The sequence below is a fragment of the Anguilla rostrata genome, chromosome 8 (genome assembly GCF_018555375.3).
Source record: "Anguilla rostrata isolate EN2019 chromosome 8, ASM1855537v3, whole genome shotgun sequence".
In the NCBI taxonomy this organism is placed as follows: domain Eukaryota; kingdom Metazoa; phylum Chordata; class Actinopteri; order Anguilliformes; family Anguillidae; genus Anguilla; species Anguilla rostrata.
In genome coordinates, this window is record NC_057940.1 from 54465413 (window position 1) to 54484085 (window position 18673).

Genomic DNA, 18673 nt, shown 5'->3' on the forward strand with positions numbered 1-18673 from the left:
ACCGTCAATCTGGAGTTAAATAGCACAATTTGTATTTCTATTGGAGCACTGTTCCGTCACTCAACGCTGGCAAGCCTGATTGTGTCATATCATCTGTAGAGCACCCACCCTTACAGATAGGGTTTCTTTTTGGCCAATGAGAGTGTGTCTTAGATCTGAATGGTAGTATACGTTGTCCATCTTCAAATGTTTTTCCAGCTATTGGACGACACCGGCATTTGGGGGAGGATTGCGGTGAACAATATATTTCCTTGTGCGAGTCAGATGGAAGACGGTCTGGAGAACACGATTGAAATACGGGAATAATCGAACCGAATTGCCCACAAGCATTACACAGTTGTCAATAAATGTGCTCTTTTATTTAATGCACATGTTCGTTTCGGGCATATGAACACTTACTCGATGTGATTGGGGCAAGCGATTTGAGTTTCTGTCTGGTTTGTGATCTTGGCTATACTGCTAACTCCCGGCGTGGCTATGACGGAGTTGCTGTCTGATTTGGATAGTCGTTTCTTCGCTGATAACCTTTTGACCAGCGAGGACTGGGGTGAGTATCCTGGCAGTTAGAAAACTAAAAATCTTTAAGAATGAATGTCGATTTAACTGCCTTTTCGGGGTGAATCGTATTTGCGAGTGAAATGTGTTTTAGCTGACCAGCGACCTCAGTGGGTTGGTGTGTCGTACAAAGCATAATATAGCTAGTACCAGGCTAAATATATGTGATGTAGCTCTAACGAGAATTCGCTGGGTGCATATACACATTTTTTTTTAAATCTACCTGTCTGATAAGTGGTTTTTACCTTGGATTTTGGAATTGAAAAAGATTTTCAGTGCTATATCGAAAGATGATGCTGTTCTGATGTACATTTGCTGTCGCTGAGAGTAGGCTATGTGGCTAACCGGAAATGTTGACTCAGTGTAAGTTAACGTTACGACGTGAAGCCTTCACGCTGTCCAGTCAACATTCACATGGGAGCATTCTAGTTTTATGATTTAAAATAACGGACCGTGAAGCTAATTGTAATTTGAAACGTTTGTCCATCTAAAATTAATAACGAGCTCGGCTGGTTGTTTACTTTCAACAAGGTGGAAAGCTTAAAAATGAATTGGCTTCATTAATGGTTAAGGCTGCGTCCAAGTGCAAGTTCCTGCATCTCTGCTATGTATTTCTGTCAGTATTACTATTATTAGACTATTATATACAAACGTGCACTTGGCTGCTCAAAATGTTCGTATTTCATATTTTAACACTGAACTGTGAAATGGAGGCCCTGTCGGTCATTATTAATTTATATCTATATACGGAAGCATCGCGTACATTATTTCCTGACATGGTTCTTTAGTTCCTGTCACCATATTCCGGCGGCTAACGTTACAAGTGACTGCTTGCAAACGAGTAGTTTGTCAGAACATTAGCAAGCATTCTGGTGTATGGGCTATTAATAATTTTGCATGTAGTGTATTATTCCTACCCATTACTTAATTTGGCCGTTTATGATTAGCAATATGTCTTATTCTGCTCGAGGCAGCGGCTACTAATATTATCTGAATTTTTTTAATCTACCAGGAAGCTTTTCTAGAAGATCTTTAACGAATTATTCTTTCTTCTTTATTGTGGCGATGGGTATGAGGCGCTATTGAATGACTCCATGAAATGAAACCCGGATTTAGACACCTGTCCTCCTCAATCGTAGCTTCATAATAATTCTATAATAAAACTTGCAACAATTCTTTTCTCTGGCAACTGATGTCATAATTGGATTGGCAGTCCTGAAATTTCTTCCCCGTCATCTTTAGGTTTTGGCCGGAAGGAATTTAATTGTATTTCACGCTATTTATGTGTACGGTAATTCCACATTTAGATATGATTCCAAAAACGGCTGGAGATTTCCAGTCGGCCAATTGCAGTGTACTCATGGTACTGTTTGTTCCTGAAGCCTCTGAAGCCCCGCCCACCTCCTTCGGTTGTGCATCTTTTGCCAGATGTAGGCCTAGTTCCTCGTCACTTATTGATTTTTCTAGGAGTTTCTTGGGATGGCTCTCCTGTGTCAGTAGTTCAGGTTTCAGGAGCTCTGATTGGGTGTTCCCCCCGCCTGCCGATCACGGTACGCCCAGAGGTGATGCTTCACCCGGTTTCAGATGCCTTTGTTGTCATGGTGTGCTGGAAACGCAGTGTGATTCACAACGACAGCCTCCAGCCGTGTGGAGAAGGAACTGAACATTAGTGCGTGGGAGGGTTCAAAAAGGGAGATCGATCCCTTCCGCTGGGGAAACTGGTTCACTTTTTCCAAAATACACTGCAAGGTAATGTGAAGTGACAGGTGCTGCCCAACCCCCCCCCCCCCGTGCCCGCCCCGCCCCCCCCCCCAGTTCCCGCTGTGTCCAAGGCCTTTCCAGCCCCGGACTTGAATCTAATCGCGCTAATGGCGTTTGAAGGTTAGGAATGTTTTGAGAACGCCGGGCTCTGGCGCGTTGAGATTAGGCCAGGTGCGGCATTTTCTGAGAAATTAGTCCCTTTGCGTTCCCCCCCCCCCCAAGGCGATGGGGGGGCCTAAGGCGTTCTGCCTGTTTTTCGGAGCAGTGATCTGTCACCTGGAGGGAGGTGCCAGGTAGGTTCCAGGTGCGGTGAGAGCAGGGTTGATACCCAGGGCGTGGTGACAGCCGGGTGGTGTCTAAACAAACCGGTGTCTGGTGATCAGCCTCTGTGTCGTTCTCTCTCTACCGTGTCTGTCTGTGTGTCTCCCTTCTTCTGTCTCTCCCTCTCTCTCTGTCCACCCGTCTCTCTCTCTCTCCCTCTGTCTCTCTGTCCATCTGTCCGTATTGCAGATGCCTGCCTGTACCAGTGCGAGAGCATGGAGGAGGGGGAGGAGGCGGAGTTCACCAAACAGCTGGCATACGACACCGTGGTGAGGACCGCGAAACCACAGATCGCCCTCTGGCTCCGCCCCCTTTTACAGTGCACCGGGTGGGGGGCGGCCATTTTGTGTTGTCTCAGCTGGGCTTCCTCCCTGCCGCTGACCGTGTTGCATAATAAACTTTGTTTATTTTGTAATAAACTTTATTTGTAAAGCGCCTTTCGTACACTCAATGTGCTGTACAATTTAGCAATTTAACCTGTCCACTTTATTGCCTGTAGAAGTTAGACCTGGGTCAAATACCTATTTGTTTTGGATTCAAATACTTTTCTGTGCTCTTGTCTGGCGTAATTGAGCCTGCCAGTATGACCAGAAGGCGGGGTTTGCAATTTTTGAGAGCATTTCATCAGTTCCAGTATGACAGACAGGATCAGTAATGCATAGAAAAGTATTTGAATCCAAAGCAAATACGTACAGTATTTGACCCAGGTCTTGTGGAAGTGGTAAAACACTTAAATCGGACATCGTGCCGATGTGACAGAAATGTGGTACATAGAATAAGAAGGGACGCTATATGAATTCTCGTGCGATTTAATGTATCGTATAGTAATGGTGCCATACTGTAGAGACGGTTCCTAATGTTGAAAACATTGAGTTGCTTTGCGGGTGCCATGCTGTGTTTGGACGAGGAACCTCTGTCCTGCCGACCGATCTCACCGTCTCACCCCCCCCCCCCCGTATCGCTCCTCGTTCCTTCCCGCCCCAACAGTTCAACAACGACCTCACCACGTGCCTCGATCCCCACGACCCCGCGTTGCCATGGAAACAGCCCAGCGACGACGACGACCTTCTCACAGGTAGAGAGCGGGCGGGGGTGGGGCGCGATTGGAAAAAGGCCCTGCACACCTGATCTGCTGCGTGAAGTTAACTTGTTCCTTTCCTGTTGCGTTGAACGAGGGCATACGTTTGGCTCAGTAGTAACGTTTCCCTGACAAAGGCGTACCAGCCAAAAAAATGAAATAAAAATAAGCACTTAGTTCAGTATGTGAGGGTGTTTTTCACACGTTATCCTCCCGTAGGTGAATTTGCCAGGTGTGCAGAGATTCTCAGCTGAGTATTTCTTTTTAAATGGACGGCAGTTTAGTTTGTTGTTGTGTGTTTGAGTTTCCCTCGGTTCAGTGTGAGCGTGAGCGTGAGTGAAGGGGAAAGAGCTTCTGAAGCGCAGCAAAGCTGTGCTGCTTTGCCCTGCTGACCTATGGCCCTCATGAGGAAATGGCTTTCTGATAGGTCTGTGATATTGGCCTGATATCAGCGCTTACTGCAGACTGATATCAGCACACTCTCTGTCTCTCTCTGTCTCTCTCTGTTTTTCCCACTCTCCCTCTCTCCCTGACTCTCTTTCTGTCTCCCTCTCTCCGTCTCTCTCTCTGCTTCTCTCTCTGTCTGTCTGTCTCTTTGTGTCTGACTCTCTCTCTGTCTGTCTGTCTCTTTGTGTCTGACTCTCTCTGTCTGTCTGCCTCTCTCTTTCTCTCTCCCTCTCTGTCTGTCTGTCTCTTTGTGTCTGACTCTCTCTGTCTGTCTGTCTCTCTCTCTCTCTCTCTCTCTGTCTGTCTGTCTGTCTCTCTCTTTGTGTCTGACTCTCTCTCTGTCTGTCGGTCTCTCTCTCTCTCTGTGTCTGACTCTCTGTCTGTCTCTCTCTCTCTTTCAAGGTGACATTCCTGTTTTAAAGGAGGATAGGACCATCGTTCAGTCCCTGCCTGTTGACATGCGTAAGTGCCATTCCTCGCTTTGCGAGTGTGTAGTGAATGTGAATGCGTGTATATGTGTGAGTCTGTGTGCGCATGTGTGTGTGTGTGTGTGTGTGTGTGTTTTCTCTGACCTTGGCCTACCCCCTCTCCCCTCCTTCACTCATGATAAAATATTAAGCTGAACGACGGAGGTCAGAACTGCGGTTTTAGGTGGCTGGCTTGTGACCCAGGGTTGTGGGTTTCCGACCCAGATGAAGTTCAGAACCTTTGCACACTGTCGTTCTGTGAACACTGTGAAGTGATCCTCTTAGGACTGAACTGTCAGGAAAGTCTTCATGGTGCCTACATCTCCCATGGTGCATTGTGTTCGCCACCACGTTGCTTGTTTGTTTAGAACACCCCCCCCCCCCACAAGTTCAGTGGAATATTTACTGAACCAGTTCAGGTTAAGGACCTTTGCTCTTGCTTAGGACAGCAACACCCTAAAGCTCAAACAGCACTCTGATGGCTCTCCAAGTCCAGCTGTCTAACAGCCTGTCGCATGTCTGTGTGCCATAAAGTGTAGGAAGAAATACGGGCAAAATGGCTGTGACGTCACCCGTTGGCTTTCCACGGGCTTGGTGAAAAGCGCTTTGGAGTCTGGGAAGTGTAGTTTGCGATCTATGCCATGTTGTACCAATTGGAGCCAGAGACTGTGCAGCAGGGACTTGAAGTCCGGTCGTCTACTAAGTGAGATGCAGTGACCCCTGATTCGTCCACAAAATATCTTGTCCAAATAGCACAATAACTTAACAAATTAGCACATGGGGAGATATTAGACAAAGAATAAAACACCTAATGCATTGACTTTGGGTTTTGACTAACTGTATAGTTACCATGTAAACGGGTGGCTGAAACACCTCTGCTGGAGCCAACCGCACTGGCGCTAGTGAGCAGTGTCTCTCAACAAGACCAGGAAGTGAGCTTCAGAAAAGTAGCCTGTTTTTGGCTGCCAGTTAATGTGTGCACAGCTGAGCCAACCCTCGGCACTGGCGTGACCCCTGTTCCCATGGCGATGACACCAGCTGTGTTCTTGTGTTGCAGTGTTCCAAGTGAAGGCGGAGCCTCTGTCCCCAGCCTCCTCATTGGCTTCTGACTGCTCCCTCCCGGAGGTACAGGTCAGTCCTGCTGCACTGTTACCAGACGAAGGGGGTGGGGGGAGGAGCGGGGGGGGGCCCTTGGGCCAGACACAGCTGTGTGCAGATCAGGGAGGGTTCAGCAGAAATTAAATTACTTTCCTGGCCAGTCAGAGTAAATTATGTATTTATTTTTTTTAATGTGCAAACTGTGTTAACCCTCTCTCTCAGTGCAGTGTTAATGTACTGTAGTGTCCAGTCAGTGTGTATGTACTGTATTAACCCTCTCAGTGCAGTGTTAATGTACTGTAGTGTCCAGTCAGTGTGTATATACTGCATTAACCCTCTCTCTCAGAGCAGTGTTAATGTACTGTAGTGTCCAGTCAGTGTGTATGTACTGTATTAACCCTCTCTCTCAGTGCAGTGTTAATGTACTGTAGTGTCCAGTCAGTGTGTATATACTGTATTAACCCTCTCTCAGTGCAGTGTTAATGTACTGTAGTGTTCAGTCAGTGTGTATATACTGTATTAATCCTCTCTCTCAGTGCAGTGTTAATGTACTGTAGTGTGCAGTCAGTCTGTATATACTGTATTAACCCTCTCTCTCAGTGCAGTATTAATGTACTGTAGTGTGCAGTCAGTGTGTATGTACTGTATTAACCCTCTCTCTCAGTGCAGTGTTAATGTACTGTAGTGTGCAGTCAGTGTGTATGTACTGTATTAACCCTCTCAGTGCAGTGTTAATGTACTGTAGTGTCCAGTCAGTGTGTATATACTGCATTAACCCTGTCTTAGTGCAGTGTTAATGCACTGTATAGTATTAACCCTCTCTTGCTCTCTCTGTAATTGTGTTAAATTCTCTCTCCTGTTCTCTTTCAGGTGACAGTTAAAGGGGAAAACCCTCCGACCCCCCCTTACATGTTTGGGGACGTCCTGTCCCCGCCCTTGGGAACGGTCCAAGTCACCGTCACCCCCTCTCCACAACCGCAACCACGGCAACCACAACCGCAACCACAGGAACACCAATCGCACAACGGCGTTGAGAAGAAGCCCCCTGCCACAGGTAGTCTTGCGTTTCCAACGCTGAAGTCGATGGTATCCCTGTGGCTCACAAATGCTAATTTTTACGCTGCATAGTTTAACCAGGGAAAATCTCGTGTCATTTTTCATTGATGGAAATTATAGTTTTTGCCTGGGGACAGACTAAGATTTAGTTGAGCTGTCTGAGGTTTGAAGTTGTCCTTGCTCACCTCCACCTTCCTCTCCCTCGCCTTCCTCCCAGTCCTGCCTTCTCCTTCCACCCTGAAGGCCAACTCGATACTCAGCAGCAAGCTGCCCATCCAGCCCCGCCCAGTGGGTGTGGCCGCTATGCCAGTCACTCCAAGCCCCGCCCCTGCTAAGGCCCTCCTCCTGCAGAGCCTGCCCTCCATGGACCAGAAGCGGCCAGGTTTGTGCACTGCTGCTCCCTGCTGGCCACTGGCTGGAAGTGCGCTTTCTGCTCTATGTGTATACTGCGCGTGCGTGTATTGTGTGTGTGTGTGCGCGCTGCGTAAGTGTCTGTGTGGACACTGTGGGCGTGCGTGCGTGTGTGGGTGTATTATTTGTGCGTGTGTGTGTGTGGGTGTATTATTTGTGCGTGTGTGTGTGGTTGTATTATTTGTGCGTGTGTGTGTGTGTGTGTGGGTGTATTATTTGTGCGTGTGTGCGTGTGGTTGTATTATTTGTGCGTGTGTGTGGGTGTATTTGTGCGTGTGTGTGTGTGGGTGTATTATTTGTGCGTGTGTGTGTGTGTGGTTGTATTATTTGTGCGTGAGTGTGTGTGTGTGTGTGGGTGTATTATTTGTGCGTGTGTGTGTGTCTGTGGGTGTATTATTTGTGCGTGCGTGTGTGTGTGTGTGTGTGTGTGTGTGTGGGTGTATTATTTGTGCGTGTGTGTGTGTGGGTGTATTATTTGTGCGTGTGTGTGTGGTTGTATTATTTGTGCGTGTGTGTGTGTGTGTGTGGGTGTATTATTTGTGCGTGTCTGTGTGTGTGTGTGTGTGTGTGTGTGAGAGTACTGTGCGTGCGTGCGTGTATTATTTGTGCGTGCGTGTCTCTCTCTCACTCTCTCCGTTTCCATGGCAGTGGTCCTCTCTCAGTCCGTCTGTCTGGGCTCCGCCCCCGCCGCCATCGTGAAGGTGGAGCCCGTGTCTCCCAGCATGCATCACTGCGCCAGCCCGGCCGCTCCGCCGCCTGCCAAGCCCATTATCCCAGCATCCCCTCTGCCTGGGGGCAGCTGCGGTGACATTGATGTGAGTGACTGTTAGACTGACTGTGTTGCACTGTGAACTCAAAGCCAGAGTCCGCTGCATATAGGGCTCTGTTTCTCTCTCACTCTCTTCCTCCATCTCTCTCCTGCCTTTCTCTCTCTCTCTCTCTCGCTCTCTCCCCCTCTTTCTCCCCTACAATCCCCCCTCTCTCTCTCAGTTCAATTCAATTCAAAAATGCTTCATTGGCATGATAACATACAACTTATGTTGCCAAAAGCACAGAAAAGAACATATAAAGAACATACACCTCCCCCCTTCTTTCTCTACCTCTGTCTCCCCCAAATCCCCCCTCCCTCTTTCCCTCTTGCTTTCTTTCTGTCTCTCTTTTTGCTCTCTTTCTCTCTCTCTTTTGATCTCTCTACATCTCTTCCCCCCCCTCCCGCTGTCTCTCAAATTCAAGTCCAAATGCTACCTAGGTGTTGCTACCTAGTAGTGATACTAATGCTGATAAGCAGCAGTAATCTTAAAAAGGTAAAAATGTAAGCAACATACTATTAAACATGTTAGGGTCTATGTTCCCTGTGCTAGGGACACTGTCATGGTGGAGGTTCCTGCTCACTGTCTCTCAGGCTGTGGCACTCTGCCACCTACTGAGCAGCTTGTGGCGCTGTGGGTCCCTCCCCCAGCAACGCTGGTGATCTGTCAGTCTTTTCTCTGAATTTAGGGAGAGACGTTTTAAATTTAAAAGTTACGTATTTATTTTTCTGTTGGTTGTGTATGCTTTTGGCAGTTGAACCCTGACCCTCTTTCTCTCCCCCCCCCCCCCCCCCCCAGATGAAGGTTCTGAAGCGGCAGCAGAGGATGATAAAGAACAGGGAGTCGGCCTGTCAGTCGCGCCGGAAGAAGAAGGAGTACCTGCAGAGCCTGGAGGCGCAGCTGAGGGAGGCGCAGCGGGAGAACGAGCGCCTCCGCAGGGAGAACCAGGCGTTGCGCCAACGGCTGGCCGGGACCGAGGTACGGCGGGGCGGGGCGGGGCGGGGCGGGGGGGGCGGGGGGGCAGGGCTGGCCGGGACCGAGGAGGTCGGCGGGGCGGGGCGGGGCGGGGCAGGGTATGGCGGGAGGCGGGAGTTACCAGAGTGCTGTTACCGTGGTTCCTGATTGTGGTGATCACGTATGGTGTGATACGTCTGCTTAAATGCCATCTCAATATAAAACGGTCATGATAGTATTTTGACAGTCTCTCTCTCTCCCTCTGTCTCTCTCCCTCTGTCTCGTTCTCCCTTTCTCCCTCTCCCCCTCCCTCTCTCTCTTTCTCCCTCCCTTCCTCCCCCTCTCCCTCTCTCTCTGTCTGTCTCTCTCTCTCTCTCCCCCTCCCTCCCTCCCTCCCTCCCTCCCTCTCTCTCTCCCTCCCTCTCTCTCTCTCAGGGGGGTGACTCCAGCAATAGTAAGAGGGTGTTCTGCATCATGGTGGTTCTGCTGTTCATCACCTTCAGTTTTGGCCCCGTCAGGTAAAGAATGAGCTACCCGTTCACCTGCTTTTTATCGTTCCATCCGTCTGTCACTTCACCCCTTCACCTGCTTTATCGTTCCATCCGTCTGTCAATTCTTCCATTCATCTGATCTCCATTTGACCTGGCACACAAAATTACACTGCAGAATGACTTGAGTGTAAATATGTTTCTGGGAAAAAAAACATGGAGACAAACCTGTTTGCGTGCAACATTTTAGATATGCACTGATTAGGCACGAACATGCTCTGATTGGGTAGTGTTGACATGGTCTAATTGGGCAGTGCAGACGCACCCTGATTGGGTAGTGTGTACGCACTCTGATTGGGCAGTGTAGACATGCTCTGATTGGGCAGTGTAGACGCACCCTGATTGGGTAGTCTAGACATGCTCTAATTGGGCAGTGTGGACACACTGATTGGGTAGTCTAGGCATCCTCTGCTTGGGCAGTGTGGACGCACTCTGATTGGGCAGTGTGACGCACTCTGATTGGGCAGTGTAGACGCAGTCTGATTGGGTAGTGTAGACATGCTGTGATTGGGTAGTCTAGACATGCTCTGATAGGGCTAATTGTACGCATTTTGATTGGATGATGCGAGGCTAAAGCGCGAGGAATTACACGTCTTCTCCCCGTTTGCCTCCAGCATCACGGACAGGAAGCTGGAGACTGGGTTACAGGAAGGGGCGGTCCCTCACACGGGAAGGCACCTGCTGCAGCTGCCCCAGGAGAGCAGGAGCCGGGAAGGGAGCGAGGGAGTGGAGGAGGAGAGGCCGGAGAGTGAGGAGGAGGGGGAGGAGAGAGACTCCCCTGTCTCCTTCCAGTTCAGGTCAGTTTCCACTTTCCACGACGGCAACGCGTAGCAACAGTCAGAACGCCATGGCTGGTGTTCCTTGGCTACCCTTTTTATGGGTTAAGTGTTCAGGAAGTTTGTCGGCGTGAATCGAACCCTGCCAGACTTGTGTGTTCAGTGATGCGCTTGTGTGTTCACTGATGTGCTTGTGCATTCACTGATGTGCTTGCGTGTTCAGTGATATGCTTGCGTCTTCAGTGATGAGCTTGCGTGTTCAGTGATGTGCTTGTGCATTCACTGATGTGCTTGTGTGTTCACTGATGTGCTTGCGTGTTCAGTGATGTGCTTGTGTGTTCAGTGATGTGCTCGTGTATTAATTGCCTCTTGATCCTGCTGTATCCGCAGGAACCAGAGCAGCGTGTTCAGCGACGTCAAGGACCTGGTTCTGCAGGACATTGACCGGTACTTCAGTGCCACGGACTGTAGGCAGTTCAACCGCTCTGAGTCTCTCAGGTCAGAGACCACGTTGTGTGTGCGCGCGCGTGTGTGTGTGTGTGTGTGTGTGTGTGCGTGTGTGTGTGTGTGTGTGTGTGTGCGTCTGTGTGTGTGTGTGTGTGTGTGTGTATGTGTGTCTGTGTGTGTGTGTGTGTGCGCGCGTTTGTAAGGTTATTTTGGAGGGGCTCTGTTTAAGTCTATTTTGGCATGTGTGTGTGTGTTTTGGGGTGTGAGAGTGTATTTTGGGATGTGTGATTGTATTTTGGGGTACTGTGCCTGTTTGTGTATTTTGGGGTGTATAACTGCATTTGGGGTGATGTGTGTGTTTATGTGTATTTTGGGGTGCTGTGTGTGTTTGTGTATTTTGGGGTGTGTGAGGGTATTTTGGGGTGCTGTGTGTGTTTGTGTATTTTGGGGTGCTCTGTGTGTTTGTGTATTTTGGGGATGCTGTGTGTGTTTGTGTATTTTGGGGTGTATAACTGTATTTTGGGGTGCTGTGTGTGTTCATGTGTATTTTGGGGTGTATAACTGTATTTTGGGGTGCTGTGTGTGTTCATGTGTATTTTGGGGTGTGTGAGGGTATTTTTGGGTGCTGTGTGTGTTTGTGTATTTTGGGGTGCTCTGTGTGTTTGTGTATTTTGGGGATGCTGTGTGTGTTTATGTGTATTTTGGGGTGTATAACTGTATTTTGGGGTGCTGTGTGTGTTTATGTGTATTTTGGGGTGTATAACTGTATTTTGGGGTGCTGTGTGTGTTTATGTGTATTTTGGGGTGCTGTGTGGATATTTTGGGGGTGCTGTGTGTGTTTGTGTATTTTGGGGTGTGTGAGGGTATTTTGGGGTGCTGTGTGTGTTTACGTGTATTTTGGGGTGCTCTGTGTGTTTATGTGTATTTTGGGGTGCTCTGCTCACGCAGGCTGGCAGATGAGTTGAGGGGCTGGGTTCACAGGCACCAGATCGACAGGAAGAAGTCGGGGGGGAAGCCCAAGATTGCCAAGAAAGCTAAAATCGCTCAGGTACAGAAATGGCACCTCCTGCTGCGTGTTTTACCTACCGTGTGATGCTACACCTCACTCAGGCAGTAATAAATCATTTATAAACGGAAATCTTACCTTCAGTGTAATGCCATTGTTACAACACCTCCTCCACACAAGAACCTTTATAAAGCATTTATTATACGTTTATTAGCACTTTATAAAGCTGTTATAGGTGTGTAGGTGCATTCGTATTGTTTCTGTGCAAAGATCCATTTGTTCTCTTCTCAGAAGGCACAGCTGAGAAAGGCAAACTTCTCCAGGTATCTGCCCATCCAGGCCCATCGTGCCATTGAAAGGTGAGATGACTACATTTCCCATCAGCCTTTACTACTACCATAGACTGTTTTTTGTGCCTCCCTCAATTTTTGTGTCCCTGAAATTTTAATCACGTTAAATGTGCACGTACACAGTAACAATAATAACAGTGATTACGCAAGGGCAGCTATGATAAAAAATACATAAATATAAGAATAAATTTCACATTGCGTTCAAAAGTTATTAGCATGTTTCTGATAAGCTATGTCCGCATCAATATTTATTGGCTCCTTATTCGTCCATATTTTAACATATCAAAATTATGTGTAAAATTGTAATGGAACTTAGTCTGTGGAGGCTGTACACCAAATTGTGTGCAGATCCGTCCATTTTTGTAGGAGAAGTAAAGATATTTTTCAAAAATTTGCAAAAAAAATCCAACATAACAGACATCATGGGTCCCTGAGGCTAATTTGTTTGCCATGAGCCAGGGAATCTGAGGGTAAAGAAAGACTTTTGACAGTTGGGCAAACGGTTCAGAAGTTATAGCTCAAGAAGTTAACTTATTCCTGTAGTGCCACCATCAGGCTAATCAAAGGCCAGGTTTTCTTACCTGAGTGGCAGGTAGGAATGGGAACCTGCTGAATTTGACTGCTCTATGATGTACAATTTTTTCAGTGCAAACTTTTAGGACAGAATTTCTCATTTCTTTTTTAAATTGGAACAATAACAATAGGGTTCCAGAACTTCTTGCTTGGACCCCCTAATAATCTTCCTCATGCCCCCCCCCCCCCCTCCCTCTCTCAGTCAACTGCAGGTGTTACCAGGGCCAGAGGTCAGCTACAGTGACTTCCTGGACGCCATCGACAGACGCGAGGACACCTTCTACGTGGTCTCCTTCAGACGGGTGAGAGCCCAGCCGGGGAGTGGGGGGGGGGGGCGTGCGGGGACCTGTCCGCGACCTTTGAACTCTGAGGGCTGTCATTTGTTACCAACACGGAGGAGTTTCCCAGAGTTCATTGCTGTAACGTACTGTACCGATGCTCCTTCCGCCTGTAGGATCACCTGCTGCTGCCAGCAATCAGCCACAACAAAACCACCCGTCCCAAAATGTCCCTGGTGATGCCGGCCATGTCTGTCAACGGTAATCCTCGCCTCTTTGTTGGTTTTCCCCTCTGTAATATGTGCGAACATGTTTCATATCTGGAAATAATTCAGGGAGCAAAGTGCAGTACATTTAGGTGTTAAAATTGATAAGCAAGTGGACTTCAGGACAAAAACATGAGTTTAATAATTCTGTCTTCAGCTTTTACTACTCTCTATGACCCTCTGTCACTATATCTCTAACTCTTTCTGTCTTTCTCTCTCTCTCTCTCTCTCTCTCTCTCTCTCTCTCTCAGAGAGCCTGTATAACTCCTCTCAGGGGTATGAGATGATGATGCAGGTGGACTGTGAGGTCATGGACACGCGCATCATCCCCATCAAGGCCTCCGCCGTTCCGCCGTCGCTACGGGACCCGCCCCCGGCTCCGCCCCCGCACCATCACCACGGCAACCACACCTCCCTCCGTGGCCGCCACGCCCACGGCCACACCCACCCCGGGGCGGCTGGGTCTCCACGGCAACCCTTGCCCGGGAGGGGGAGGGGGACGGAGCTCTACATCACTCAAGAGGGGGGGATATGAGATGAGGGGGGGTGTGGGGGGGGTGGGTGCGAGGGATTTAGAGCAGAGAGCGAAATTATGATAAAGAGAGAGCATGGGGTAGACGAGCGAACGGGAATAGCTGCACTGCGTCCATGGTAACACGACGCTCGTCGCCATGGCAGTTCCATCATGAGGACTTTCCATGTTTTCCGTTATAGGGTTTTGTTTTTTGTTTTTTTGTTTTTTTGGTAGGTTTTAACCCTTACTGCCTGTCCTCCCCATCCAAATTCGCTTCCACTTGCAGATACAGAAATGTCATTTATGTCCAACGTGTCTTAAAAGCCAGGACAGAAATTTAAATACTTCAAAGAAATAAGAATAATAAAATACCATCCTTTCGGGTTTGTTTTGCTTATAGTGAACGCTCAACCGCGATGGTGTCCTTGGGCTGAACAGAACGTCCAGATTGGAGTTGTTCGGGGGTTTTTAACGGCTTGGATTGGACTTCCTGATTGGTTGTGGTTCGGATGATTTTGTGGACCTGTATGAGGGTAGGTTACACTTTAAAAAGGAGGGGGGGGATGGGGAATCTTTCTTTTAATCTCGTTTGTATATAACCTGTTCTACCCAGGGCCACCGGTAGTCTGATCATGACAAATATCACAAACGACCCGGTAAGAGCTTTAAACAGGTGTGAAGTCAACTCAGTTTTCTGTTGTAAATACCAGTAGAAGATATTTAGTGCTTTTCTCGAGCACGTGAAATACAATAACGCTTCCGTTGTCACCGGGGTTCCACACAGACTTGGCTTGGCGTGTGAATGCAACGTGTTAGAGGTGTTCCGTCATGTTTCATTAGTTTTCTGTGCTCTTTTTAACGTTTTCTAAAAAAAAATCTCATTGATGTGGTCATAGCATATTGTGTTCCCTACAGCAAGAAATGGTCTATTTCTAGATGGTTCTGTCACACTGGCCCAGCTTGCAATGTCGCTGGTCATTTGAAGCCTTGCTGCAGCTCTCCTGTACTGCAGGGGGCAGTGCAGAGATTCCTCTTGAATGCGGAGACGGAATCACCATAGAAGAAGCAATAAGCTAGAATGCCAGCTGTGGACTGATTTTTTGCACACGCCACAAACTGCTCTGTTTGCATTGCATTAAACCAGTGGCTGGTTGCTTCTTGTGCAGAATCACCATCTTGTGTTGGGGGGGGGGCTTGAACTGGAGGCAGCGGTTCATACCACTATGGTGTCTTTTTTTTTTTTTGGAGGGGGGGGATTTGTGCAGGCATGCTGAGATTCCATTGTTATATGAAATTATAACACAATATCTCATAACCTTATTAATATGACCGGTAACCTCCAGGCATTATGTAAAGTCCGTATAGCAATGAGGGAACACTTTCTATGTCCTAGGATCTTTTCTGTATATATTATCTTTGCCCTGGATGAAGACTACAATGACGATATTCGCTTATGTAAATGGTTGTCTTTTTTATTTTTTTATTTTTGTATATAGTTGTGATTTCTGTCCGTTGTAGATACCAGCATTGCGTAAAAGCATAACTATTTTATCTTTTGTTTTGTCAGCACTGAGAAAGATGATGTTTTTACGTTGTCTTTGTTGAAAGGAGAAGACCACATCGTGAGCAACCATTTTGTAATTTTACCCCAACTTGGTTAACTCGCTTGACGGGCCACGATTGTGGGCGGAGTCGTCATCCTGCATCCCTGAAGCTCGATCATTGCAGTGCTGTGGTGGGATCATCCTGTAAATAAGCCTGTGTTTTCAGTGATCCGGTTTTGTCAGACCACGTCCTCTGGAGTCTAATGAGATCTCCCTATTTTACAGTTCTCATTCTTAATAAACGCCTCCCTCAAGTTACCGATGCAATTCAGCAGTAAAAAAAACCAGGCTTTCACTGATAATGGAGAATATTTTTACTCATTTTTTTAGTCTGCGTTTCGCGTCTTAAGTTTTGCCGTATATTCCGTCCCGGACAGACGGACGGACGTAGCTAAGATTCCACGCGGCGTACGTCCTTCCCTCGCTTCCTGGTCAAACTGGACGAACGGCCACTTCAGTTACGTTGGGTTTGTAGAAACCAGAATTATTGCCGAAAAGTAGAAAGTTACCCTTTTTCTGGCGATTGAGTGAGCCCTTTGTATATTTTATTGTATGATTTTTTTTTTTTTTTTTTACCTCCCAACTACGTACAAAATAAGAACAAGAAGATGTTTATATAAAACATGGATAAAACGGAGATAGCTGGTGATTTAGTCTGAAGTTCCTGTCGGCATTCACCCACTCACCCTTGCATATGACGCTCGCTTGTTTAAGCTGTGACGCAGTCATGCAACTGTACGTGACCACAACATATTGCGTACGGGAGACACGATCACACTCGCCTACGAAACATACCATTGAGTGCAAACACTGTCAGTCAGACATCAAACTACTAATGTCTGTCTAGTCTAACATAGTGATGTAAATACTGTCAAAGCTATCAATTTTATAAATTTATTTAAGTTTTTTATTTAAATTTTCATTGGAGGAAAAAGAAATTAAGTTTCCCTGTGCCCTTGACAAAGAAATTGTGTGAACTTCCACATTTGCATTTGTAGATGACCAAGATGAATTTGATAAATAAAAGTATTATTTAAAAAAAGAATTTGTGGGTGAGGCTGTTTTTACATTTGCCAGATTTTATGTGTTAGACACCAGAAAAAAAAGTTGGTATTGCTGGACAACCTAAAATACTGACAGGAGAAAAAATACTTGGCATATTGATGAATGTACGTTAAACTGCTTTATAAAACTCCCACCAACAGGGGGAGCCAGAGTTGTGTGTCTCACAGCGGTGTGATGACAGTGGGCATGTGTAAAATTGAGAATGGCAATTACCTCTAAAAACTTAGTTGGGAAGTTTGACTTTGTCATAATAGGATCATAATTTAGCATAATAGAAAACTGCATGTTTTCATGCACAGATACTGTAACTTCAATGCATTGTATTTTAACAAGAATGTTAACATCCAAAGATTACATAGCATTGCATCCAGTGCATAAGGCAATCAAACTTTATTTATGTAGCACCTTTCACACAAGCAAATGCTGTTCAAAATGCTTTCCATACAAACGCAAATGGCATCGACAACAAGGAATGTACGACAAGAATAAAAATGTAAAACAATAAAACAATGGGGACAAGTGCCCATCAAAATGTAAAATAAAATTTTTTAAAAATGCTAAAATAAATGGATAGATAAAGTAATGAAAGTTCCCATATACAAAACAGAAAATCTGAAAATAGCCACGCTAACAAGGTAAGTTTTGAGCTCATGTTTAAAAATATCAAGACATTCAGCTGCTCTTTGGTCTTCAGGGAGGCTATTCCTGCAACTGTGAGCATAACATCTAACTGCTGCCTCGCCAGAGGTTTTCGTTCTGTAGTTTGGGACAGTTAAAAGGTTGCTTCAAGAGGACCTGTGGAGTATTCCTGATTCATAAATTACTATTACTATTATAGGAATCGAAGCTCAATTCAGAATCTAACATAAGTCCCAGTGAATTTAATTGTGAAGCCAATTTCTCTCTCTGGGCCTTTGCCCCAGTTACTTCTACCTCTGTTTTATCCTGGTTAAGCTGTCAAAAGTTTTCTGCTGTCTAGACAGTATCTAAAATACTTGTCACCAGGAGACACGGCAGCATAAAACTGCGTATCATCAGCATAGCTGTGAAAGGAAATTTCTGATGATACTGCTCAAGGGAAGCATATCGAGATCAAAAAGCAGTGGCCCTAAAATTGATCCTTGAGGAACACCACAGATTAACTCTGATTAATCTGTGTTAATACATGTTAATACATCTGATGAATACATTAGTATTTGCGGATCATTATATTTAAAGACATTGTTTACATACGCAGTTGATTAAAAGACACGATTTAAATACACAGGTAATGATTAAACTGTGTTTATCTCCATCTGTAATAATTGTAAGATAAGAAAATAAAACATCAGTCAAGTATTTTACTCTCCAACAAATAAGAAAGAAATGATCTTGTGAGTTACAAGCAACAACTTGCAAACTAGCTTTATTTCTCCGTGAAACATTGCGATGGTCATGGCATCCATTTCTATGAAAGAACTACTGAAATTAAACACATTTGCTTTTAAATGAATAATAAAAAAACATTTTTAATTGCGTTTAACTATTGTTTTATAAAATCAGTAAGGCACAGGGGTTATTGGAATGTCATGAATATCAGAAAGCCTGGGCAGGTAATATGGCCGTGTTCATTATGCATGTGTTTATAATGAGCTGCTTTAGCTGTACGCTACCTGGAGAAGATGTGAGAAACAGTAAACAGGAAGTCAATCACCAGGAAAGCAGCTTTGTCAATCATTCTGAAATTTGAGTTGGATTTTTAATTCAACGTTTATATTTAATTGAAAAATCAAAACACTTCTTGATTATGTCAACGGTTGTTTCTGCATCTAATTCATTTGCTCCAGGATGTCCTCCACCTGCAGCTCTGGGCTGTGGTTCAGCTCTGCTGAGGCTTCCGTCTAATTCATCTGGTTCAGAATTACATTACATTACAGGCATTTAGCAGACGCTCTTATCCAGAGCGACTTACACAACTTTTACATAGCATTTTACATTGTATCCATTTATACAGCTGGATATATACTGAAGCAATTTCGGTTAAGTACCTTGCTCAAGGGTACAACAGCAGTGTCCTTACCCGGGAATCGAACCTGCGACCTTTCATTTACAAACAAAGTTCCTTATCCACTGTGCTGCTACACTCCATTCCACAGCTCTGGGCTGTGGTTCAGCTCTGCCGGGGTTTCTGTCTAATTCATCTGGTTCAGGATCTCCTCCACCTGCAGCTCCGAGCAGTGGTTCAGCTCTGCCGAGGTTTCTGTCTAATTCATATGGTTCAGGATCTCCTCCACCTGCAGCTCTGGGCTG

At 46.2% G+C, this 18673-nt stretch overlaps 1 protein-coding gene across 2 annotated transcripts; it reads left to right on the plus strand.

Annotated features, from left to right (window-relative positions):
* The first annotated feature begins 218 nt into the window (after window positions 1–218).
* atf6b (activating transcription factor 6 beta) lies at window positions 219–16364 on the plus strand. 2 transcript variants are annotated; one of them, XM_064348963.1, is made up of 17 exons: window positions 219–547; window positions 2827–2906; window positions 3625–3712; window positions 4565–4624; window positions 5687–5760; window positions 6598–6781; window positions 7001–7165; window positions 7843–8009; window positions 8802–8981; window positions 9393–9475; window positions 10120–10302; window positions 10672–10779; window positions 11677–11776; window positions 12026–12093; window positions 12860–12959; window positions 13112–13196; window positions 13453–16364. In XM_064348963.1, exons 1-17 carry the CDS (start codon window positions 478–480, stop codon window positions 13734–13736), a joined length of 2079 nt encoding a protein of 692 aa, XP_064205033.1. In that variant the 5' UTR covers window positions 219–477; the 3' UTR covers window positions 13737–16364. The 2 variants fall into 2 exon arrangements, with proteins under 2 accessions (XP_064205033.1, XP_064205034.1); XM_064348964.1 differs by having other exon boundaries at window positions 5687–5754.
* The last annotated feature ends 2309 nt before the right edge of the window (window positions 16365–18673 follow it).